The sequence below is a fragment of the Mesocricetus auratus genome, unplaced genomic scaffold, assembly GCF_017639785.1.
Source record: "Mesocricetus auratus isolate SY011 unplaced genomic scaffold, BCM_Maur_2.0 Super-Scaffold_100022, whole genome shotgun sequence".
NCBI classification, from domain to species: domain Eukaryota; kingdom Metazoa; phylum Chordata; class Mammalia; order Rodentia; family Cricetidae; genus Mesocricetus; species Mesocricetus auratus.
Window position 1 is genome coordinate 1,717,902 of NW_024429203.1, and position 24,112 is coordinate 1,742,013.

Below are 24,112 nucleotides of genomic sequence, written 5' to 3' on the forward strand. Positions count from 1 at the left end.
ATGTGTGCTGATGTGCACCTGCACCTGTGCAGAGACCAGAGGAGGAGGGTGCCAGGGTCCTCTTCATCGCTCTACCTGTTTCCTTGACGTAGGGTCTCTGGGGCTTGCCTTTATTTATTTATTTGTTTTGTTTTGTTTTGTTTGAGACAGTATAGCCTTGGCCTGCCTTGAACTCACAGAGATCCTCCTGCCTCTGCCTCCTCATGCTAGGATCAAAGTTGTGCACCACCATGCTGGACTTGTTTGGCTTTTGCTAGTCTGGAAGCCAGCAAGCCCCAGTGAGCCTCCTCTCCCTCATGCTCTTCGGAGCTGGGGGTTGCAGGCATTTGTGGGGATGCCTGGTTGGTGTGTGGGTGCTGGGATCCAAATTTCCATCCTCATGTTTGCACAGCAGGTTCTTAACTTCTGAGTCGTCTCTGGCCACGTGTATTGTTTTTCTTGAGACAGAGTCTCATGTACCCAGGTTGGTCTCCTATTCCTGATTCCTCTGCTTCCACCTCCCTGGAGCCAGGATAACAGGCCTTTGTTACTACACTGCTTTGTGCAGTGCTGAGGTCCCCAGGCTTCCTGCATGCCTGCTGAGGGTTCTGCCAGCTGAGCTGCTGGCTAGCTCTACCTGTGGAGACTCTTTGCAGCCCAGGCTTCTGGTCCCATGTTCCCTGTGACTGCTGTCTTTGAGGCAGCTTGCCCTGAGGTTGTGTGGTTTGGATAGCCAGCTTATCTTGTTTTTTAGTCTCGGATGCTCCACACAGCGCTCATCCTGGCTCCTCCTGCAGGGGGCCTCGCTGCCCCACAGTGTCAGCTGGAGTGTGTTCTTGTAGCCTTGAGAGACTCCTCCTCAGCCTTTTTCTTGGCAAATTCAGGCATCTAGACCCCAGCCCAGCAGCTGATGCTGCAGTTGAAGCACAGCACCGGCTTGTGTTTTGTCAGACAGTGTCTCCTGTGTGGCCTTCATCTCGTTATCCTTCTTCCTCAGCCCCTTAAGTACCAGAGTTACAGATGCATGCTGTGGTACTCAGCTCTTGCCAGTGTTCGGGAGACTGAGGCAATGGTACCTCAGCTGGCAGTCCTTCCTGGACCATGCAGTAAGCTCTAGAGTAGCCTGGAACCAAATCCCTTTATCAAGAAGAGACAGTCTGTCATTAAAAGGTTTGTTACAAAGTATGTGGACCTAAGTTTGTCCTCAGTACCCTTGTGAAAGGTCAGGTGTTGGGGTGCACACTTGTAACCCTGTTCCATAAGTGGTGGGGATGGAAGGGTTGCTTCAGTTTCATGAGCTGCCAGTCTAGCCCAGTTGACAAACTTTATGTCCCATTTCAGAGGCACTGTCTCAAAAAGTAAGGTGGAGAGCAGTAGAGGAAGGACATGTGAGGCTAACCTCTGGCCACCACAAGCACACATACAAAGAGAATTTAAAAAGAAGAATAAGCCAGGCCTGGTGGTATACACCTTTCATCCTAGCAAAGATAGACAAATGTCTGTGTTCACGGCCAGAAATACATAGAGAGACTGTCTCAAAATATAAACCAACCTGATAAAATGAAAGAAAGAACAAACGCCACGTTCCTCAAGTTTCTGTAGGAACGGAAGTGGTTTCGATTCTTCCTCTGCCCGGCAGACTGTGTGTTCTTGTGCACCCTTCTCCCAGGATACCTCTCCTCATCCTCACCTTGACTGTCTGTCTTCCCATGTCAGAGTATGCGGAGTTTTTGCACTGCAAGTCCAAAAAGTTTACAGACTTTGATGAAGTCCGGCAAGAGATCGAAGCAGAGACTGACCGGGTAACGGGGACCAACAAAGGCATCTCCCCGGTGCCCATCAATCTACGGGTCTATTCACCACATGGTAGGTAGCTTGGGCGGGGACGGAGGGAAGCTGGTATAGTCTTCGTAGGATCTTCCCACTTCCTGAGCATCTGAGAAACTCATCGTAGACTAGGGAGACGTGGGAGGGGTGGTCAAGAGTGGGCATGGGTACATGCCTCTAACCTCAGTTCTGGAGAGACAGAGGCTGGAGGATATAGCAAGGCCCATCTCAAACAAAAGTAAAAAATTAGGGCTGAGGCTGGGGCTCAGTGGTCAGGCACTTGTATGGCAGGCATGCATTCAATCCCCAGGACCACATTTAAAGTAAAAATGCGCCAGGCATGGTGGTGTATACACCTGTAATCCTAGCACTCAATAGGCTAAGACATAAAGGCTTTGTGCTTGATGCTAACTAACATTAGCTAAACTTTTGTAAAAAGTTGTGTTTTTGTAAAAGGTAAAAATGTTTAAATTTTTACTGTATGTGTATGTATTTTGCCTGAGAAAGTCAGTACCATGAGATCTGAAACCCTCTTCTGACTGTGAGCCACTGTGTGAGTACTGGGTTGGTAATTACTCCACTGCTTTTTTTCTTTTTTTATGAATTAAAAGTGTAATTCTGAACCATTTTTATAATCATATATGTTGAAGCATTGTGTCACAGCAGGTCACAACAACTTTGGGATAAAAGGCAACTGGTAAATTGGCCGAAACAAGACTCGAACACCTCTTACAGATTTGCTCTACCGCACATGTCCCCAATAAAGTTTTTGTTCAAAAATATGAAATAGATCCACCTGCTTATTTTAAGTATATTAAAAAGAAAACTAGTTAGATCATTTCTATCTGCCATTTATACAAAAGGCTATGCAATGTTACATGTGTCCAGATTACTATTAGTGTGATTATGAATTAGTGTTCTACCCATTACTCAGTTCTTAGAAGGTTTTGTTTTTGTGTATGTGTTTTGTTTTGTTTTTCTTATTCTTTTTTGAGACAGGGTTTCTCTGTGTACCCCTGACTATCTGTCCTAGAACTCACTGTAGACCAGGCTGGCCTCAGAACTCAGAGATCCACCTATGTCTGCCTCCTGAGTGCTGGGACTAAAGGTGTGCACCACCGCCCAGCTCATTTTTTTAAAGATTTATTTAATTATTATGCATACAGTATTCTGTCTGCATGTATGTCCACAGGCCAGAAGAGGGCACCAGATCTCATTACAGATGGTTGTGAGCCACCATGTGGTTGCTGGGAATTAAACTCAGGACATCTGGAAGAGCAGTCAGTGCTCTTAACCTCTGAGCCGTCTCTCCAGCCCCGCCCGGCTCTTTTTTTTTTTTTTTTTTCTCAAGACAGGGTTTCTCTATATTGCTTTGGAGGCTGTCCTGGAACTCACTCTGTAGACCAGGCTGGTCTCAAACGCAGAGATCCGCCTGCCTCTGCCTCCCGAGTGCTGGGATTAAAGGCGTGGGCCACCACCACCCGGCTCGGCTCATTTTTTTAAAACTATATTTCATCAGATTTTCTTTTCTTTATGTGTGGGTATTCTCACACTACCTGGTGTACATGGGGAGGCTGGAGGACAACTTGCAGGAATCACTTTTTTTCCTATCATGTAGGTCCTAGGAATCCCTGTCAGTTTATCAGGTTTGATGATAGAAGTCTGTCCACCGAGGTACTTCACTAGCCGTATTATTCTCTCTCTCTCTCTCTCTCTCTCTCTCTCTCTCTCTCTCTCTCTCTCTCTCTCTCTCTCTCTCTCTCTCTCTCTCTCTCTCCCTCCCTCCCTCCCTCCCTCCCTCTCTCCCTCTCTCCCTCTCTCCCCCTCCTCTCTCTCCTCCTCCCTCCCTCCCTCCCTCTCTCCCTCCCTCCACCTGGGTGACCGCTGTCCTGCACATGCGTGTCCCATGAGGACATCCACCAAACGGGCAAAGCACACACAAGTGTGTTCTAGTAGGAGTGTTCGTTGTGGTCCCAAGGTGGAACTCCCCTTGGGAACTTGCTGATGTCCCCTCGGTCTCTGCAGGGCTGTGTGATGTGTATGCTCTGAACCCTTTCCTGGGCTCTGACCACTTTTGCCTCTTGATTTTGCTCTCAGTGTTGAACTTGACCCTCATCGACCTCCCAGGAATCACTAAGGTGCCAGTGGGGGACCAGCCGCCAGACATCGAGTACCAGATCAAGGACATGATCCTGCAGTTTATCAGCCGAGAGAGCAGCCTCATTCTTGCCGTCACACCCGCCAACATGGACTTGGCCAATTCAGACGCCCTCAAGCTGGCCAAGGAGGTGGACCCCCAAGGTGACCCTCCAGCCCTGAGGCAACAACTCTCTGCTAGTCCTAGGTCCCCTCCCTAGTGTGCTTTCTGCACAGCGCTGTGTTAGAAAGCGGCCTCCTGGAATTCACCATCCCCTGTGTGGCAGGCGCTCCTTGCAACACTTGAAATAGCTACACCTTCCTCTTCCTTGTACTAATGGGCTCTACTCTGCCAGCCCTGGAGGATGACGTCTCTGTAGTAGTCAACTTTCCATGACTATAACCAACACCCTGACGTCGTCATCGTCATTTTTTAAAGAGCTGACAGGTTTATTTAGGCTGTTCAGGGTTCCTGCTGTGGTTGGTGGCTTTGTTGCTGTTGTGCCTGTAAGAAGACAGCATTCTACTATGCACATGGGAAGCAAACCTACTCACCTCATACCCAGGGAACCAAATAAGGAAAGAGACATGGGACCCCAGTGGCTGGAAGCCTCAAAGAGACCTCACTTTATAAAGTAGACAGCTTAGATATAACAAAGTTGATCTAATAAAATTAGAAAGCCATATGAAATATAAATCATAAAGACCCATTCTTTAGCAGCATCGTTCCCAGGACAGTTATAATTCCAGACACATCTTTCTGGGGGTTCAGTCGTCTCTGCTGAGATGGGAACATCTGGGCCTGAGGTTTAGCTCGTTTGATACTGTGCGTGCCAAGCACACAGGATCCCAGCACTCCATGAACCTGGTGTGATGCTGCACCCTTAGTCCTAGTACTCCAGAGGTGAAGCAGGAGGATCAAGAGTTCGTGCTCATCTTCTGCAACAAAGACGTTTGAGGCTACCCTGGGCTACATGAAATAAAGCCCGGGAAAGTAGAGAAGGGCATGAACAACCTCAGAGAGATTTGGGGGTAGAGTTTTGAGAGGGAGGGGACTCGTGAGGCATCAAAATGAGCTGGAAGTGTAGGGCTGTGCAGGTTCTTCTCGGGTGGGGCTGTGCTGTGGGGTGTGCTGACTTTGGCAAATATGGGGAGAACTTTGGGGTGGTCCTTGAAGTGGAACTTGAGCCAGGTAACAAGGAGCCTTGGAAACAGTTGCTTGGGTTCAAGTGTGATGTTGGGAATGGACTGAGAGATTCTAGTTTCTGTGATGTTCCCTAGTTCTGCTGTGGCCCACTTACACTCTTGGACAGTGTTTATTGAGAAAATACTCGCCCCTTGACAGAGTACCTGGGGCTGTAATTTTCATTTTACACTGCCAACAGGTGTCCAGGCAAAATGACACCCTAGCTTATCCCTTGTCTCATGGCTTGCCAGAAGGCCACAGGGGCCCTTCCTCATGACCCCTTCTGACTTCTGGGCTCTTTCAGGGCTGCGGACCATCGGTGTCATCACCAAGCTGGACTTGATGGATGAAGGCACAGATGCCAGAGATGTCCTGGAAAACAAGCTACTGCCCTTGAGAAGAGGTGTGCAGGGCTGGGGTGGGCCCACAGGAGCATGCGCTTTGAGATTCTCATCTGGACACTGGTTCTGAATTACAGCTGTTTTCTAGAACATTGGGAAGCAAGGACACAGCCAGACTTGGTGCATGCTATGGTTCCAGGACTCTGGAGGTGGAGACAGGGTGATCAGAAATTCCAGGTCATCTTTGGCTTCGTAGCAAGCTCTATGCCAGCCTAGCTTTTTCAACTAGGTGGTGGTGGCGGCGCACGCCTTTATTCTCAACACTAGGGAGGCAGAGGCAGATAGATCTCTGTGAGTTTGAGACCAGCCTGCTGTACATCTACAAGAGCTAGTTCCAGGACAGCTAGGGCTATACAGATAAACCCTGATGGTGGGGGTTGGGGGACTTTTTTCAAAAATAGATTAAGGTTCTAGGAATGAATCTCAGTGGTAGAAACCTTGCCCAGCATATGCTAGGAACACCATTCATTCCCCAGCAGCACAAATAAAGTGGAACAAACAGACTCATATTGCTTGATACCGCTTATTGAAGGAGCTGTCACTTTCCCAAATGTAGAATGCTGATGTTTAGGCATCAGAGGACAGCCAAGCATGAACACACACCTGTCGATTGTGTATTCAAAATCCTGAGATGCAAGGGTCATGAGTTTGAAGACAGCTTGGGGTAAAGCACTGATGACCTGAGTTTGGAATTCACATAGAGGTAGAAGGGGAAACTGACTCCATTCCTAAGAACATTTTTGAAAACTTTTGGCTGTGAGGAGTGGGGCTGAAAAGTGCCTCCCTAGCCAGTGGAGGCCGAGGATGAAATGCCAGGACTAAAGAGGAAGCAAGGCCTTCTCACCCCTAGACATCTGGGCTCCTCCTTAGACCACGGGGTACTCAGCACCATGGACACCGGCTGTTCTCAGAATCCACCCATTTGACGTCAGGGCCTCAGTCACCTCTTCCTGCAAGATGGCAGTCACCTGCCCTGTCTGTCGTTGTCTTCCTCTCCACTCGTGACTTCAGCACTCCTCCCACTAACGCAAGGAACATGCGCCTTGCTTGCACAGGACCCTGACTGGTCCCCAGTACCACAGAAAGGATTCTTCCACTGCATCCTCCCTCGCAAGTTGCAGGCTCAGACCCCTGCTTCGTTAACACCGCCCATCTTTTTTGCTATTGTTTATGTGGTGTTCTGTTTTCTTGTTGGTGTTTGAGACGGGCTGGACTGGAACCTTTTGCCTCAGCCTCAGCTGGGATTCTAATGTGTGCCCCCACACCCAGCTTACTTACTTGCATGTGTATGTAGCTTTTATTTTTTGTTAGCTTTTGTTTTTGAAACCGTTCGTATTTATGTTTTTGTGTCTGAGGACTGTGTGTGCCTGGTGACTGTCATGACGTAACCAGGACCACCTTGAACTTGAGCTTCTCCTCCTCCTCAGACTTGTTAGTCAATGGGCCAAGCCTGGCTCTAGTGGGTTTTATTTTACTGCATTGCTACTTGTGTGTGGATGTGGGGTATGTATGATGCGTGTGCCGGGGAGGTGCCACAGCTCAGGTTTGGAGGTCAGAAGATAACTTTTCAGAACCAGTTCTCTGCCAATCATATGAATTCTGGGAGGTCAAACTCAGGTCATCAGGCTTTGCAGCTAGCCATTTTACTGCTGAGCCATTGCTGGCTGTCTTGGGTTTTCATATGACAAGATATGCTATGTTAGCCATGCGATGGTGGCACATGCCTTTAATCCCAGCACTCGGGAGGCAGAGGCAGGCAGGTCTGTGTGAGTTCAAGGCCACCCTGGTCTACAAGAGCTAGTTCCTGGACAGTCTCCAAAGCTACAGAGAAACCCTGTCTCAAAAAACAAAAGACAAACAAAAAAGATATGCTATGTTCTCTTTACCTTGTTTTCCAGAGTCTTGTTGATGATTTGTTTTTGAATATTTTTGTGTCTTTATTTTTTAATTTAATTATTTTTACACTCACCGTGACAATGAGTATGTGCAGGGCTCCCTTGGAGGCCACAGGCTGAAGTTAGAGACATTCATGAGCCACTGACATTGGTACTGGGGAGGAACAGTGTCCTCGTTTGCTTTTTGTTATTATAATAGACAGCATGGGTAAAAGCAACTTGGAGAGGAAGACTTTGTTTGCCTTACAGGTCACGGCCCACCATGGAAGGAAGCCAAGTCAGGACCCTGGAGACAGGAGACAGGAACTGAAGCATGTGCCACAGAGAAACCCTGCTTAGTGGCATGCTCTCTCTATAGCCTCCTCTGCTTGGTTTCTTTTGGGGGGGGGGTCAGGGGGATAACTTTTGCTTTTTGAGACAAAGTTTCTCTGTGTAGCTCTGGTTATCCTGGAACTCACCCGGTAGACCAGGCTGGCCTTGAACTCAGAGATCTTCCTTCCTCTGCCTCCCGGGATCTGGGCACTAGCACGCCCAGCTTCAGCCCACTTTCTTAAACACCCAGGACCACCAGTCTAGGGGTGGTCCTCCTCAGTGAGCTGGGCACTCCTGTGTCACTCACCGATGAGGACAATGCCTATAGGCCAATCTGACGGTCAGTTCCTCAGTTAAGGTCCCTCTTCCCAGTGACTCAAGCATGTAGTAATGCCAGGCACTACCCAGCACAGGCAGGAAGTGCATTCAACTGCACAGCTGTCTTTTATTTTGTGGTGGAGGGGCGCAAAGCTCTGTACATGCTACTCGGGCCTGTCCACACTGGGCTGTGCCTCCCGCCCTCCCACCTGTCCCTGCAGATTCTCTGCTGCCTGTCTCCCCTTCTGCTGCATTTCAAGTTGCTTTCCCGTCTTTCTTCCATTGCATTCACGTCCCTAGTGAGGTCTCAGTAGCATCCTGTGACCTCTCCTGAGTAGTTGATGGGGCCAGTCTGTTTCTAACTTCCACCTGGCCCAAGCTAAGCCCGGCCAACACTGGAAACCAAAGCACCATGCTCTTCCTGGTGTAATGCTACCTTGACCTTCTCTCTTTAGGCTACATTGGTGTGGTTAACCGCAGCCAGAAAGACATCGAGGGCAAAAAGGACATCCGGGCTGCCCTGGCAGCTGAGAGGAAGTTCTTCCTCTCACACCCAGCCTACCGGCACATGGCTGACCGAATGGGGACCCCACACCTACAGAAGACCCTGAATCAGGTATAGCTGAGGAGTGAGGCTGCCATGTGGAGCGGGCAGTCTGCGTTGTACAACAGTGTGGGTCCACACTCGTGCCACTCAGCCTCTGTCAGTCTGCGTTGCTCCCGTCCTAGGTGCTTTTCATGGAAGGCCTGTTGAGTGACTCATCAGCTTGCATTATGACTATTTTAATCTATTAGTGTCACTGTTGTTTTAAATGCCACTGCAGTAATTCACTTGCCAGAAGTCTAAAGACAGTCTTGAGGTTGGTAACAGGGTCAGTCAAGGCTGGTGACGGCACCTAAGTGGAAAGACATTGCAGTCTGAAGTGCTGGGATCTGAAGTCCTGCCCAGCCTCTGAGCAAGCAGTCTTGACCCAGCTTCTCCATGCCTTCCTCCTCTTGCCCACCAAGGGAGAATAGTTGCCCCTTCTGTTTCCTAGGTTAGGAGTCAGTGAGGCCGTGTGTGTAGCACAGGGTGTATTCCTTGTGGGAAGGAAACAGTCTCCAGGGACTGCCACATTTCTCACAGGGATGAACCAGTAAGAAAACTGGTAAGTGCAGGCAGGGGCAGAGACCAGAACCCCAGTGAGGGTGTGAGGCTCTGGCTGCACGCTGGAGCACCTGTCTAGAATCTAGCCGAGGGCCTGGGGACGTTGCTCGGCAGCAGAGTGTCAGCCTAGCATGTGGGAAGCCCTGGGCTCCAGCTGCATCACCACATACATGAGTATGTCAGTACATCTGTAATGCCAGTGCCCAGCTCAAGAGGTCAGGAGTCCAAGGTCATCTCAGCTTTATAGTCTGGGATAAATGAGTCTGTCTGAATCAAAGAACAACAGCCAAGTCCCCAGTTATGCGTGGATTGAGGCAGAGGCTCTGTGTGCAAGGGCCATTGTCCCTAGGGAAGGCCCAATGGGAAGCCAGCCGGTAAACAGGCTGTCAGATGGATTCCTAGTTGAGTGTTAGCTGCAGCTGGGGGTCACTGCCAGATGAAGTTCACCCCTGGAGCCATTGGAACAGGGATTGGGCAGTGTGTCTTGTAGGAAGGGGCCCACACCCAGAGGCCATTGGGCCTGGGCAGAGTGAGGAAGAACAGGTAGAAAGAAAAACCCTCCAGAGCCTGGGGATGCTCTGCTTGAGAGCCAGGTTTGTGGCTGGTTGGTCCCCTTGAATTGAAGGGTCTTCTGTAGGACAACAGTTGGCCCTGCTCCTGTTTGTGAGCTTAGGATTGTGGTCCACAGGTGACTCCACAGGTAAAGCTACCTGTTGCTCAAGCCTAAGGACCTAGTTTCAGTCCCCAAAAGGTCATATAGGTAGAGGGAGGCAATGAACTCCAAGAAACTGTTCTTCGACCTCTATACATAGGCACCCTGGTGTGTGCACTTACCACCCCACCCCCACAGCAATAGGTAAATAAGAATTTTGAAAGGTCCACAGAGCTGTAAGCATCCAGGCTGCCTCGTGAGAACAACAGGCTTGGTGCTCGCCACAGGCGAGAGTGCCTTCCACTTGAGCGTTGGTGTCTTCAGAACCTGTCCCTTCTGTCAACCACCTGCTCTGACGTGCTCCTGCTCTGTCCCTGCTCTCCCTCCCACTCCCGGCTCCCCCACACCCCCTTGGGTCTTAGTTGGAGGCCATCCCAGGCCCGTGCACTGGTCCTGCTGTGGATGTCGTCCGCCATCTGCCCACGAGCTTTCTGCATCACCGTGTGCTGTTACAGCTTCTGTCCACGCCCTGATGATTTTGACTGGAGCTTGGTGGCTCTCTTTCAGTTGCCCCCATGGCTCTGAGTGCTGTGGCTGAGGGTGGATTGTCTTCTTTCCTGGCCTCCAGGCCTGGGCTACCTTGTCTGACCCTTAACTTTCCCCTGTAGCAACTGACCAACCATATCCGGGAGTCACTGCCAACCCTGCGCAGCAAACTGCAGAGCCAGCTGCTGTCCCTGGAGAAGGAAGTGGAGGAGTACAAGAACTTCCGCCCCGATGACCCCACACGCAAGACCAAAGCCCTGCTGCAGTATGTGCCCCCCTCCCCCCGCCCCCTTTCCTGTCTGGTTCACTCTGCTCTCCATTCAGGCCTTGTCCTAAGCTGCCCATGATGGGGAGGGGGGCAGTTCAACATGACATTGTCGTCTGTAGGGTACATGTTCAGAAACAATGCACTTGTATTACAAAAAAAAGAAAAAATAAGTTACCAGTTTGTGTTTATTCCACATTTATTGCTGGAGTTGACTGTGGCCGGTGACATGTGAGTTGGAGACATTAGAATGTGGTGTATTATCTAAGACCATCGTCCCAGCCTTTGGGTGGTGGAAGCAGGAAGATAAATCAAAAGTTCCTGCGCTGAGAAAGCAGATCAGCAAGTTAAAGTCTGTCTCCAAGTCTGATGGCTTCAGTTCCATCCCTAGAACTGACATAGTGGAGGGAGAGAAACTGCTGTCATGATTTGTTCCCGACCTCCACATATGCTCTATGACTCGCTTACATACCCCCGGCAGTTAAGAGTACGTGCTGCTCTTGCAGAGAACCTGAGGTCAGTTCCCAGCACCCTCATGGCAGCTCCCAACCCCTAGAGCTGTAACACCAGGGCCTCTGATGTCCTCTTCTGTACTGTACCCACACACATACACATGCAAATAAAATGAGATAAAAATCGTTTGAAGCCAGGGGCTGGAAAGGTGGCTAAATTGGTAAAGTTGTACAAGGACCTGAGTTCTAGGTCTTCAGCATCCATGTCATAGAAGCGTTCACAACCTTTGGTTGGGGAGACCGGATGCTCTGTGCTCCCGGGACAGCTTGTCCAGCCAAACTGTCTTCAGTGAGAAACTGTCAGTGAGACACTAGACATCCTTTCGCCTGTCTGTGTCACACACACGTGGTACAATTAAAAAGGGTGGGGGGAGAATGAGCTAATATACTGTGATCAGCTGAGTGTGATGGCACGGCATATACTTTAGCAACTCGATAGGCAGAAGGCGGAGGGTCTCTTGAACTCAGGAGTTCAAGGCCCTCCCTGCTTTAAAAAGCAGTCTGTGACAGCAGCGATCTTAAGTGAATTACTTGCAGCCCTTTATTCCTTTTGTTTGTTTGGTTGGTTGGTTTTTTGAGGGGGTGCTCATCTTGTAGCCCAGAATGTGGAGATCCAAGGGTGACGTTGAGGACTCAGTTCCTTCCTTGCATCATTTGCTTCCCAGAGTTCAGACTCAGTGGCAAGTGTCTTTACACACTGAACCATATTGCTGACCACCCTTCCCCCACAAATACACTTCTCTTTCTTTATGGTTATGCACAAATGATCCATGTACTACTTCTTATGGTTGCCAAGCTCTCCCGGGCTCATCCTGTTAGCCTGCTCTGCATATAGTCAAACTGAGGCTCACAGTGCAGGGCCACTTAATCACGCTTTCCCAGCCTGCCCATGGTGAAACCCTATGCAACCACGGTAGAGAGGTAGCAGAAATGACAGATGCCCCCTGACCTGTCGGGAGCTTCTGTCTTGACAGTCATGTAATAAATCAAGTTGAGCCCTGGGGAGTGGCTGCATAGAGTTCATGAGAACAACCACGATGGTGTCCAGTGCTTGCCAAAGCAGCTGTGCTATTTTATTAATTTTTAAAAAATATGTATACATAATCTGGAGAGATGGATGGCTCAGAGGTTAAGAGCACTGGCTCTTCCAGAGGTCTTGAGTTCAGTTCCAAACAACCACATGGTGGCTCACAACCATCTGTAATGAAATCTGGTGCCCTCTTCTGGAGTTCAGGCATATATGCAGGCAGAACACTATATATAATAAATAAATCTTCAAAACAAAACCCTTGTATACATGGGCTGTTAAAGTTATATTTAAAAGGAACGAAAAATGGCCAAACATAGTGGCATACATACACCTGTATTCCAGCACTTTGGAGGCTTAGGCATAAGGTCTTTAGTTTAGGGCCAGGTGGGGTTACAAAGCAAGATCCTGTCTTCAAAAACAACAAAATGTGAAAGACAAGAAAATTAGTCACAGGACTGACCAGTTGGCTCAGGGTAAACATGCTTGCTGCCAAGACTGATAAACCAAGTACTATCCCCAAGACCCACATGGTGGGAGGAAAGACCTGACTCCCACAGTGCCCCAACCCTACTCATACACTGTGGCATGCCTCCCCCAATAAATACATGGAACTTAAAAATCTTTCTAAGAAACAAAGTTTGCCACATGACTCATGTAACTACAGGGCTTTGTAGAAACTTTCATCTTGGCCTTTTTCTTTCCTTGAAGGATGGTCCAGCAGTTTGGAGTGGACTTTGAGAAGCGAATCGAGGGCTCTGGAGACCAAGTGGACACACTGGAGCTGTCTGGGGGAGCCCGAATCAACCGCATCTTTCATGAACGCTTTCCCTTTGAGCTGGTAAAGGTAGGTGCTCAGTGTGGAGGGTGTATCAGACACCCACACGTGCTTGGTCTCCATCTTGGCCTTAAGCTTTCTTCCAAAGCAAGATGTCATGAGCTCTGCATCATGCTGGAGGCTGCTGTCAGTAAACATGACCCGAAGGGCGTGTCACATCCGTCTTCCCAGATCTCGTAGCTTAGATGCTCTGGGCAGGACAGTAGAAAAGTCCATGTTTCTCCCACTGAGGAAGGGAAAGAGATGCATGATGGCCAGCAAAATGGATCAGCAGGAAAAGGCCCCTGTCTCCACGAGGCAGCAGAGGACCAAGTCCTGGGAAGTTTCCTCTGACCTCCACACACATTCCAGATTCTGCAAGCTAAGGAGGAAAGTGAGTTTGGAGCTCCATGACCTACAGGAGACCTCTCTCAGAAAAGTGAAACAAATTCAAGCAAAATCAAAACAAAAGCCAGGAATCCCAGCACTTGGGAGGCAAAGGCCGGTCAATTTCTGTGAGTTCCAGGACAACTGGTACTGCATAGGGAGATGCTGCCTCAAAACAAAGCAAAAAAAGTAAGCAGAGCATGCATTCATGTCCTTCTCCTTTGAGGCAGTGACTGTCCTGCATACATAGGTGCATACTTCTGTCCTGGAACTCACTCTGTAGACCAGGCTGGCCTCGAACTCACAGAGATCCGCCTGCCTCTGCCTCCCGAGTGCTGGGATTAAAGGCGTGCGCCACCAATGCCCGGCCACTGTTAATTTTTAAGGCAAGGTCTCATTGTAGCCTAAGTTGGCCTTAAATTCTCAGTCAGTCATGACCTTCTGATCATCCTGTGCTAGGATTACAGGCATGTATTATTACCACATCCAGTTTCTTCTGTGTTGTGAGTGGAACTCGGGTTCAACCAATAGAGCTGTAGCCCTTGTCCAGTCGTACTTTTTCTGAGACGGGATCTTTCACCTGCCTAGAACTTAACCAGTAGGCTAGACCTGCTGGCTGGAAAGACTTTACCTTTTTTATTTTATGAGTGTTTTGCCTGATGTGTGTAAGTGCACCATGGACATACCTGATTGCCTGAAGAAGCCAGAAGAGGGCAGAGGATCCAATGGAACTGGAGTTATAGACAGTTGTAAGCCACTCACTGTGTGTGAGTGCTGGGCCCTTTGCAAAAGCAGCCAGTGGTCTTGATGCTGAACCATCTCTGCAGCCCCATACACCGACCTTATGTATGTATAATTGTGTGCGCGCGCCTGTGCGTGTGCCTGTGGTGATGTATCTATTTATTTAGTGTGTGGAGGTCAGAGAACAACTCTTAGTTCTCTCCTTCCACCACATGGATTTGGGGTGCCTATAGGCATGGAAATCAGGATTCACTAGACTCATATAAGTGGAGCTTATTTGGGGAAAAAAGAACTTATTTGGGGAAAACGAACTTGCACAGAAAATAGTGAAGGTCACAGCACTCCAGCTCCAAGGATGCAGACCCTGCTACCCTGATGCTCTCCATGACCCAAAAGGGCTTCCCAGCCCCAATTCTTTCCTTTTAACTGGTCAAGTCCACACCTGTGACCATGCCCAAAGGGGCATGGTCAGTGCTACAAGTGTGGAGGTGAATGTCACTACAATTCCCCTTTTAGTGTAAAGAAGATGATTTAGGCTGGATACAAAACTGTTTACAATGATAGCTAATGTCAAGTGTGCTCTAGGAGAAGGAGAGGTAAAAACACACACACTTAAGACCTTCTGCCGGTGACGCAGCAGCTGTCCTCGGATCCTCGGGTTTAGTGGCAGGCACCCTTACTTACTTGAACCATCTCTATGACCCTCAGTTGTTTTTAAGTTTGAGCTGCTAGGTCACCTTTGTGAAATACAGTCAACAATAGGAACAAACTGTCCCGGAATCTGCTCTTGTTGTGAGGTGACCCTGGGAATTCATTCCATGTATTTGGCTTCTTTCTTCAAAGATGGAGTTTGATGAGAAAGATCTGCGACGAGAGATCAGCTATGCTATCAAGAATATCCACGGAGTCAGGCAAGTTATACGGGAAGTCCCTGTGTTCTCTCCCCTCTACCCATGTGGGCTTCCCCAACCTTCTGAGTCCCTGGTAGTGAGGCCTTGAAAAGGTCCATGGGCAATTTTCAGTACGATGTAAACATCTTGTTCTCCAAGGACATAGAGTGTGTGCTGGCTCTGTGTGACCATCCAGGTCTCTTGGCTACTTGTATCCCCTGGATGAAATGCATAGATTAGTGTGACTTTATTCCCTGTGAAATCTATAGTGATCAGAGGTTGGGTGGGAGCGGAGTTGAGTTGTGCTAATGGGAACCTGGATCTTGTTTCATTATGGGTCACTTGTGAGCCTCTTAGTGTACCCTCCTTAATTACAATCAATAAAGTGGGCAGTGGTGGCGCATGCCTTTAATCCCAGCACTCAGGAGGCAGAGGCATGCAGACCTCTGAGTTTGAGGCCAGCCTGGTCTACAAAGAGAGTTCTAGAACAGCCAGGACTGTTACACAAAGAAACCCTGCCTCGATCAATAAAGTGTACCTGGTTCTCTAGCATCCCAAGATCCTCAGGTTACCATGAAGGCTCCCCAGTCAGGAACTCTCAGGTATCCCCCGGCCCCCCAGCTTTGTTGGGATGGCCTTCCTTGTCAGGGACCTAGCCGTGCTTAGAAAGTGGCTGACCACCCTTTGTTTCTCTCTGACTTATCTTTCCCTGCTTCCCCACTGGGTCTGAACCTTTTTAGAACTGGGCTCTTCACGCCGGACTTGGCGTTCGAGGCCATTGTGAAAAAGCAGGTGGTCAAGCTGAAAGAGCCCTGTCTGAAATGCGTGGACCTGGTTATCCAGGAGCTTATCAGTACAGTTAGGCAATGCACCAGCAAGGTACCGAACCAGCGGACATGGGGCCGCAGGCTTGGTATCAGGCCCCAGGTTACCTCATTTCCAAGAATCTTGAAGGGATGGGAATTTGTCAGTCTGGACTCACTGAGAAGAGGGGGGAGGGGAACGCTGGGTTTCTGAGGACCAGCTAGAGTGTGACAGGCCTCCTGGGACCCTGATACCAAGCCCAGCATGCATATGGTGAATGGGGCATCATCTGGCTGTGTTGCTTTGCTGCTTGCTAGGGAAGCAGATCGGGGCTCCCCGCTTGTGCTGTTGGAGGCCAAGATCACTGAAGCTCCCCTCTTGTCCCCCTTGACAAATGACTCATGCCTGGCTTCTCTGGAATAAGTCACTTCTCTATCCCCATGGCACTGGAGAGAGCATAAAATTGGTGGCATAATGAGAGCTCAGTGCTCAGCTTCACAGAGCTACTTGGGCTCCATAGTGGCCCTACCAGCTTTGTTTTACCCTGTGCTGTCCTGTTTCGTCCCCACCTCTCCCAGGTAAATCTGTACTCAATCTTCCTAGTCACGAAGACCTGTATCCCACTCTTATGGGCAACTGTCTCCATCCCGACATCCTGCCAGGCTCGTCTGGGAGGGCTGTTTCTCAGGACAGTACACTTCTGCCAAGCAGCTGAAGTGCTTGCGGGGAAAGAGATGGCATCTGCTTGTAGGAAACGTCCCCAGCTCTCTGAAATGACAAAGAATTTCTGCTTGAGCTGCCTGTTCTACTGAAGCAAAGTCCCCATTTGCTTCCTCAGTTTCTCCAGTTGGAAAACAAAGCAAAAGAAAAAACAAAACAGAAAAGCTGCCAGGCAAGGGCTGGGGCTAGGGTTAGGGTGAGTTTGTAGAGGGCTTGCCTGGCGTGCACGAAGCTCGGGGTTCCATCCTTAGCATCACATGGGCCAGATGTGGTGGCTCATACCTGTGATCCCAGGACTCAGGAGTTGGAAGTAGATAGACCAGAAGTTCAAGGTTATACTCAGTCATATGGCAAGTTGGAGGCTAGCATGTGCTACATGAGACCGTTTCAAAAACCAGAACACAGAGTGGCTGCTGATTGCTTTCCTAGGGACCATTGTCACAGGTGTGACCATTGGAGATTGGCTCACATACCTTTGGTCCTATGGTGACAGTGTCCTGTAGCACTTAGCCTTCCTTGAACTGTAGACCAGCCCTCTGCTCCCAGGCCTTGCTGATCCTGAGCAGCTTCCAAGACATGTGTGGGTGCAGGCTCTTCTGCGTGTGCACTAACCGGCTCATTCTTGTTTCTTCTTTCTCTCTCTTTCTCTCTCCGTCTCCCGTCCTATGTGTGCATTTGTGCGTGTGGCCTGCACTACCCCTGGGTGTCTCTCAACCTCATCCCGCCCTTCTCCGCCTGACCCAGGACGGGGCTCTTCACCCCCGACATGGCCTTTGAAGCCATCGTGAAAAGACAGATTGTAAAATTCAAAGAGCCGAGTTTGAAGTGTGTTGACCTGGTGGTGTCGGAGCTAGCCACGGTCATTAAAAAGTGTGCCGAGAAGGTAACAGGCCTTGGTCCTCCTGTCCCTCATCAGTCCCCACCTCATCATCATTCTTCATTGGTTCAGCCCTGAGCATCTGGATAGTCTTGCCTGGAGGGAACCCCTGCTAGGCACATTTCAGTTGCCAAGTCAGATTCTGATGGCAGACCACATATATGCCCCCCCCCCACCTTTTCAATTTTGGAATCCGATGGAGGTACCTTTGACATGTCCAAGCACAGTTGCATTTGTGAAGCAGTTTCTTCTAGATCCCATCCCTTGCAACCACCGTGCTCACCTTCATGTGTGCCTTCTTCAGCAGCACCTCTCCCAGCTGGGGAAGATGTGCATCCCCAACACGTATGGCTCGGATCATGCACTGTCCCAGAGGGGGTCTGAGGGTTGGCCATACGGGTGCCAAATTCACACTGATCAGGGGACAGTTTCCTGCAAAGGGTTCCCTGAGCTTGATGACCCAGATGCTGTCTCTGTTATCCCGGAGCAGGGCGCCATGCTCATTTGAGTGCTCAGTGAGGGCCATTACTTTGTCCTGCCTTCACCTAATGCTGGGCGGGAGGGGGATGTCGGGCACCTCTGGGTGACAAAGCCTGTCACTCACTTTCTCTGCCACTTCCTACCTCCAATTGCTGGCTTTGCAAAGCGGCCCTCAGCATGCACGGCCACTCTGCCGTTTCTCACTCCACCTACCCTGACTGGCCTGCTCTCGTCTCCCAGTTCCTACAACTGTGAGACAAGAGCAGAGTGGGAACCTTGAACTTCATTTATGTTTCTCCCTGACCTGGCCGTGAAGACCTTGCCAGCTCAGTCCTTGTACTTGTCCCCCAGCTCAGTTCCTACCCCCGGTTACGAGAGGAGACAGAGCGAATCGTCACCACCTACATCAGGGAGCGAGAGGGGAGAACCAAGGACCAGGTATTGTACCAGTTCACTATTTCCTTTTCTTTGTCTGTTCATGCCTACTAAATATTGAGAGCATACTTCTGTGATGTTTTTTTTTTAAATTACAATCATTCATTTCGAGTGTGTTTTCCACAGTGTGCATGTGGAGGCCAGAGGCCATCTGTGAGGAGCTGGGTTGCTCCTTCTCTCTTTATGTAGACGTTCTGGGGGAGGGGGCGGTCAAACTTACTTTACCAGACTTCCAAGGTAAGCCTCCTGCCCCTGCTGAGCCGTCATACCACCCCAAGGATGCATTCTCAGGCCTGGGACCATGGCTCAGTTGGTATAGCGCTTGCCTAGTATGTGTGAAGCCCTGGTTTCCATCTCCAGCACGGTAAGCAGGGTGTGATGGTGCACGGCTGTCATCCTACCACTTGGGAGCTGGAGGCAGGAGGACCAGAAAGTCACCGCCATCCCGTGAAACCCACCATTCCGGGCTGCAAGAGACTTTGTGTCGCTCACCACCCCCAAAAAAGATTTATCCGTCTCCACCATCCCCAGTGTTGGCCTGTATCCTGGCCTCCTCCTCATGACTTCTGCCATGGTTGCTCAGATGGTGTTAATATCTTTGTGCAGCCATATTAGATTGCTCTGTTCATTTTCTGAAGACCAAGGTGGTTTCTTCTTTGCCAGGGCCTTTCCCCACAGTGCTTTGGGGAGACTCTGTGTGATTCTGATTTCCGACCCTGGCCCAATGTGTAGGGTCCGTGTGTCATCTGTGGTGGCATGGTTGCCTTTCTCCATTGTTGGGGCATTTTCTATGGGGGATATACTGTATCTTTTTAAGGCTGCCCCTGCCTGCCAGAGGATGACTGGGAATCTCTGGAGGAGAGCAAGACCTGCAGCCTTACAGCCTCCCTCTGCAGCAGAATCCCTGCTGTCCCTTTCCATATCCTGGGCTGGAGAAATGTCTCAATGGTTAAGTGGTCAGCAGACCCAGATTTTGTTCTCAGCTCATAACCATCTATGACTCCAGTTCCAAACAGCCTGGACTGTTCGTAATGGGAACTAGAGTAGAAAGGTGCCTGAGCCAGTGATGTCCATGGAGCAGCCTCAGCCTGTGCAAACCAGGACCAGAAACATCCCAGCACACAGGGCTGTAATGGGGTTGGCAATGGACTGTATGAAGGCATCTCTGTCTGCCAGATTTGAGAATGCGGCATTCGCAGGTGTGGGTGTGCACACACACAGGGGCTCCTGCAAATGTGACGGGGCTGTTAGTTTGTGCGCTGCTACTTTCTATACTTAGGCAAGTACTCTAACTGCCACTGAACCATAGCCCTAGCCAGACCTGTGCAGGCTAGAAGAGGGCATCAGATCCCCTAGAACTGGAGTTTTAGGCAGTTGTGAGCCACCATGTGGGTGCTGGGAATCCTCTAGAAGAGCAACAAGTGCTTGTAACCATTGAGCATTCTCTCCAGCCTCCAGCCTTATTTTTAATTTTACATTCATGTGTTGAAAACAGAATCCTAGCACTTGAGGCAGAGGCAGGTGAGTCTCCGAATGTCAGTTCAAGGACAGCCAGGGCTACAGAGAAACCGTGTCTCGAAAAGAGAGAGAGAACAGAGCCACGCATTACCCAGGCTGACTTGAAGCTGTGAATTTTTGTTTTTGGCAAAGACCTGCTTCTGTGGGGGTTCAAGTCCCAAAGAGGGTGTATGGAATAGGTGGACTTGTATGTCAGACAGACCACAACACACACACACAGGAACTGGAATGATCTGAGGATGAGTCCTGAAGACTGCCAGCAGTGAATGAAGAAAAAAAAAAAAACACCTTTTTTACCCTATACGGGGGCATGTGAGCCGGGGTGTGGCTTGAGACCAGGGGCTGAGGAATCTAGCACTGACCTTGACAGCAGGCATCAGTCACATGTTAATGAAGGGCCACATGTCCCTCTTGCTAGAGATGAGGAGAGTGACTTCTTTATCAAGCAGGCACTTTCCCCAAGCCCTAAGGGAATGGAGACCCTTATCCAAATGCCTGACCTTGGGAAAGGACTTCAGGGGAGCAGACACTACACTACAGTGTCTTAATCTTACTATATGGGTTTTTTTCCCCCTCATAACAGTCCCAAAAGGGAAGGTCCCGATGTCTTACTCTTTTCCCATTATACTGTACCTTTCTGATTTCTCTGTATTTATTAACTGAACTCTTGCCCTTAATGGCCTCAGGCTCTGATCTGAATTGTAGGCATTTCAACCTACAGGTGTGTCTGGCAAATCTCTAACTTTCCTCCTCTTGGTATAGTTTAGGAGAGCACAATGGGATTCCTGGTTCCATAGTGGCAGTGTTTTTTGTTTTTTGTTTCTCCAAATAATTATTTTGTTTAGAGAGGCTATCTTTGTATACATTTTTATCCTCCCTCAACAACAGGGTTTCTCTGTGTAGCTTTGGAGGCTGTCCTAAAACTTGTTTTGTTGACCAAGCTGGCCTTGAACTCAGCAGAGATCCACCTGCCTCTTCTTCTAGAATGTTGGGATTAAAGGCATGCGCCACTACCACCACCACCGAGTTTACCAGAGCCCACACAGAATTTCCCAAAGGGAAGGGCATTAATATTGAGAATCTTTAAAAAGGAAAGTAAAAGGCGCTGGAGAAGTGTGGCCTGCAGTGTAACTGTGCTGCATGCGTGCATGTGCTTTTCAGTTTGAAAACAGCACTAATAAGATGAAAGGCTAGTTAGAAATCATAGTGCATTGTGACTGGAAACTCGCTCAGGTGTATCTCAGTGCTAGCCGAGCATATATAAGGTCCTGATCCAACCCAACAGTACCAATGAAAGAGAAAAGAAGGGAGAGAAAGACCCAGTCCACATCCACAATAAGTAACATTAGGCCCCAGATTGAGGGCCAGTCAGGGCCCAAAGGAAAACACCAGCTGTCGTGAGGGCTGGACCCACGACCACCACATTGGGCTACCAGGCACTGTTTCCTTAGCCTAGCCTTTCTGTAGGGCTCTTCCCACCTGCATATCTACCCTTGTGCTGGTGATCCAGCCTTCCTGCCTAGGAGCGCTCTGGGAATGCAGCAAGTGTGCCAGCTGTCCCCTGCTGTGTGTGTGTGTGTGTGTGTGTGTGTGTGTGTGTGTGTGTGTGTGTGTGTGTGTGTGTGTAAAGCTTACTGCCTTCCTTGTTCTTCTGTACTCTATAATCACAGCTACCCCTACTTCCCTCTAGATTCTTCTTCTGATTGACATTGAGCAGTCCTACATCAACACGAACCATGAAGACTTCATTGGATTTGCCAAGTATGTACTTAAAACACCAGTGACACGGGGGCAGCGTCCTTTCCCACCCCCAGCACCAGAGTGTCTGTCTGTCTGTCTGTCTGATGGGAATGCTGGGCAAAGTGCAGAGCTATTTGAGAGTGTCTTGAAGCTTTTTGGGCTAATGGTGACTTCTGTTAGTGTCCTCACCCAGTAGGCACCCAGGGATAAAGTGGGGGTTCTGTGGTCATTCTCAGGGAAGGGGGAGACCAGCCAGTTTCATACCTGCAAGAGTTCTCAAAGCCTTTCATGGGCCAACACACGTCTGAATACTGGCCTTTTCACAATCAGATCAACTCACACACTCTGCTTCCCAGTATAGATTTAAAACTGGAACCCTGGCTGGGCGGTGGTGGTGCACGCCTTTAATCCCAGCTCCAGGGAGGCAGAGGCAGGCGGATCTCTGTGAGTTCGAGGCCAGCCCGGTCTCCATAGTGAGTTCCAGGACAGCCTCCAAAGCCACAGGGAAACCCTGTCTTGTAAAACTAAAAAAAAAAAAAAAAAAAAAAAAACTGGAACCCTGGGTTGGGGATTTGTCTCCATTTTAGCTCTGTGTAGCATGCATACAGTCCTGGGATAGACCATGTAAAGCGGCCGTGGTATCTGGTGTATTGGCCCTGGGTCAACCATTGGCACTGGACCAGCTGGGCAGACTTGAGAGCCACTGGGAGATGCAGGTTCTCTTAGCTGTGGTTAATAGAATACCACCACACCCCAAATGTGTGGACACTCCTTGTGTCCATATACTACTGGTGTGCTTCATGCTAGGTCCCCTGTGCAGCAGGTAGCAATCCCTACCAGGTCTCTCTGCCCACAGGGATTTTTCTGTGCTAAGACACAGTTTGACAGTCCAAAGGGTGGCTGTAGGGCTGAGCCTTCAGGTTCTGCAGCCCTCTTGACGGGAGGGCCTGCTGGGCGCAAGGCTGAAACTGTCAGTGCTCCTGGCCAGGTTGGGCACGTGGCAGCTGAGTGAAGTGAATGAATGAGCAGAAGCCCCTCCCTGAGTACAGGCAGCCTAGGCCCCGTGCTGGGGAAGGCAGCCTCCGAGTCTCGCTCTCCCAGCTGGGCGTGGACAGCAAGTGCCCCCCAATTGGTTGCTGCTGGTTTCCTCACCTCAATGTCTCTGCTTCTCACACTTCATCCACAGTTCCTTCTCACAATCTCTCCTGTTTTTCCTTTGACCACTCCACTTCTTTCTCTGGATTCCGGGGCCTTCCCACTTTCCCAGCTGTTACTATACTGAGGAGCTGGTGACAGGGTGGGTATTGCCTGCTGTGTGCCTTTTTCCCTGGTGTGGGACCCGGGGTGCCCTCCGTGGGGCCATCAAGCCTATGGGTGATGTTTCAGGGGCTCCTGGACTACAGCAGAGCCACGCTTGGAGTCAGGGCCTGCCAGGCTTGAGAGGAGGACGATGGGTAAAGACTGAGTGTCTGCCCTGTAAGGCACACCGAGGGAACGCGTGCATGGTTGAGGGTAGCAGCAAAAAGCATGACCGATGAGACCTGGAGAGAACCTCCCAGAGAAGTCGTGACGGCAGTGACAAGCAAGGGACTCCTGAGAGCTGGGAAGGGGCAGGGTAGAAACGACAGCTGGTAACCACACCCCTTACCAGAAGGACCCTGTAGGCTGAGGAGAAGAATTTAGATTACCTGCCATGGCTTAGGGCCAGGAAGAGGTGTCACCTTCTTTGCTGCTGTTTGCCTGGAGCCACATCTGGTGGCCACATCTGGTGGCCACACAGCTTTGCTATGAGTATGGCTTAGTTTAGACAAACCTGCTTCAGTATGGGTTATGCTTCTTCATTTGCCTCATGTCCTAGGCTCATGTCCTAGGCTCCAGACGGCCTGAAACATGACAGAAAAGGAAAGCTCTGAGGGCTGCCAGTGTGCTCATTGGTAGCATGCAGGGACATGATAGCACACACCTGTCACCCCACCATAAGAGAGGTAGAGGCAGGGTGATCAGTCATCATCTGCTGTATATCTGAGTTAGAAGTCAGCCAGGACCATAGGAGACCCTCCCGCCCCCCCCCCCCCCCAAAAAAATAGGGCCAATAAGATGGCTTAGCAGGTAAAAGTGCTTGCTGTATAAGCCACGGGACTAGTTAGATGTCCACGTGCACAATGATGTGCCTCCCCCCCAAAAATTAACAAAAGTTTAAAAGTAAAGCAAGCTCTGGGATAATAATGTTAGAGAGAGTGCTGGGTGGAATTCTACATCAGTTTTGTTTTCCAGTCCTTGCCAGTCTAGAATAAGGAGGCCATCCCCTTCAAACACATGCAGCCCGTCCAGCAGTCAACGCTCCCAGACTCCCTGTATACAGGCCACCTGAACTCACTAGATAGCCTAGGCTAGGTGCTCTGCCCGCCCTAGCCTCCAGCTTGCTGGGGTTACTGGCCTGCAGTCTCTTAACTGCCACTTGAACTAGGCTGGTTTGCACAGTTGGCAGAGTCTCGGAGTA

General features: G+C 49.8%; 1 protein-coding gene across 10 annotated transcripts in view; it reads left to right on the forward strand.

Annotated features, from left to right (window-relative positions):
* The window catches only part of Dnm2 (dynamin 2), an 84,139-nt gene that overhangs the window by 38,301 nt on the left and 21,726 nt on the right, over positions 1–24,112 (forward strand). For 5 of the 10 annotated variants that reach the window (XM_040730124.1, XM_040730126.1, XM_040730120.1 and 2 more), the window contains exons 3-12: positions 1,696–1,845; positions 3,904–4,107; positions 5,433–5,531; positions 8,510–8,670; positions 10,522–10,664; positions 12,915–13,050; positions 14,992–15,059; positions 17,307–17,445; positions 18,271–18,357; positions 21,563–21,633. In XM_040730124.1, the coding sequence (XP_040586058.1) occupies positions 1,696–1,845; positions 3,904–4,107; positions 5,433–5,531; positions 8,510–8,670; positions 10,522–10,664; positions 12,915–13,050; positions 14,992–15,059; positions 17,307–17,445; positions 18,271–18,357; positions 21,563–21,633 (1,258 nt within the window). Of the gene's footprint in view, positions 1–1,695; positions 1,846–3,903; positions 4,108–5,432; positions 5,532–8,509; positions 8,671–10,521; positions 10,665–12,914; positions 13,051–14,991; positions 15,060–15,778; positions 15,918–17,306; positions 17,446–18,270; positions 18,358–21,562; positions 21,634–24,112 lie in introns of all 10 variants that reach the window. The other 5 variants (XM_040730123.1, XM_040730125.1, XM_040730117.1 and 2 more) reach the window with 1 other exon arrangement.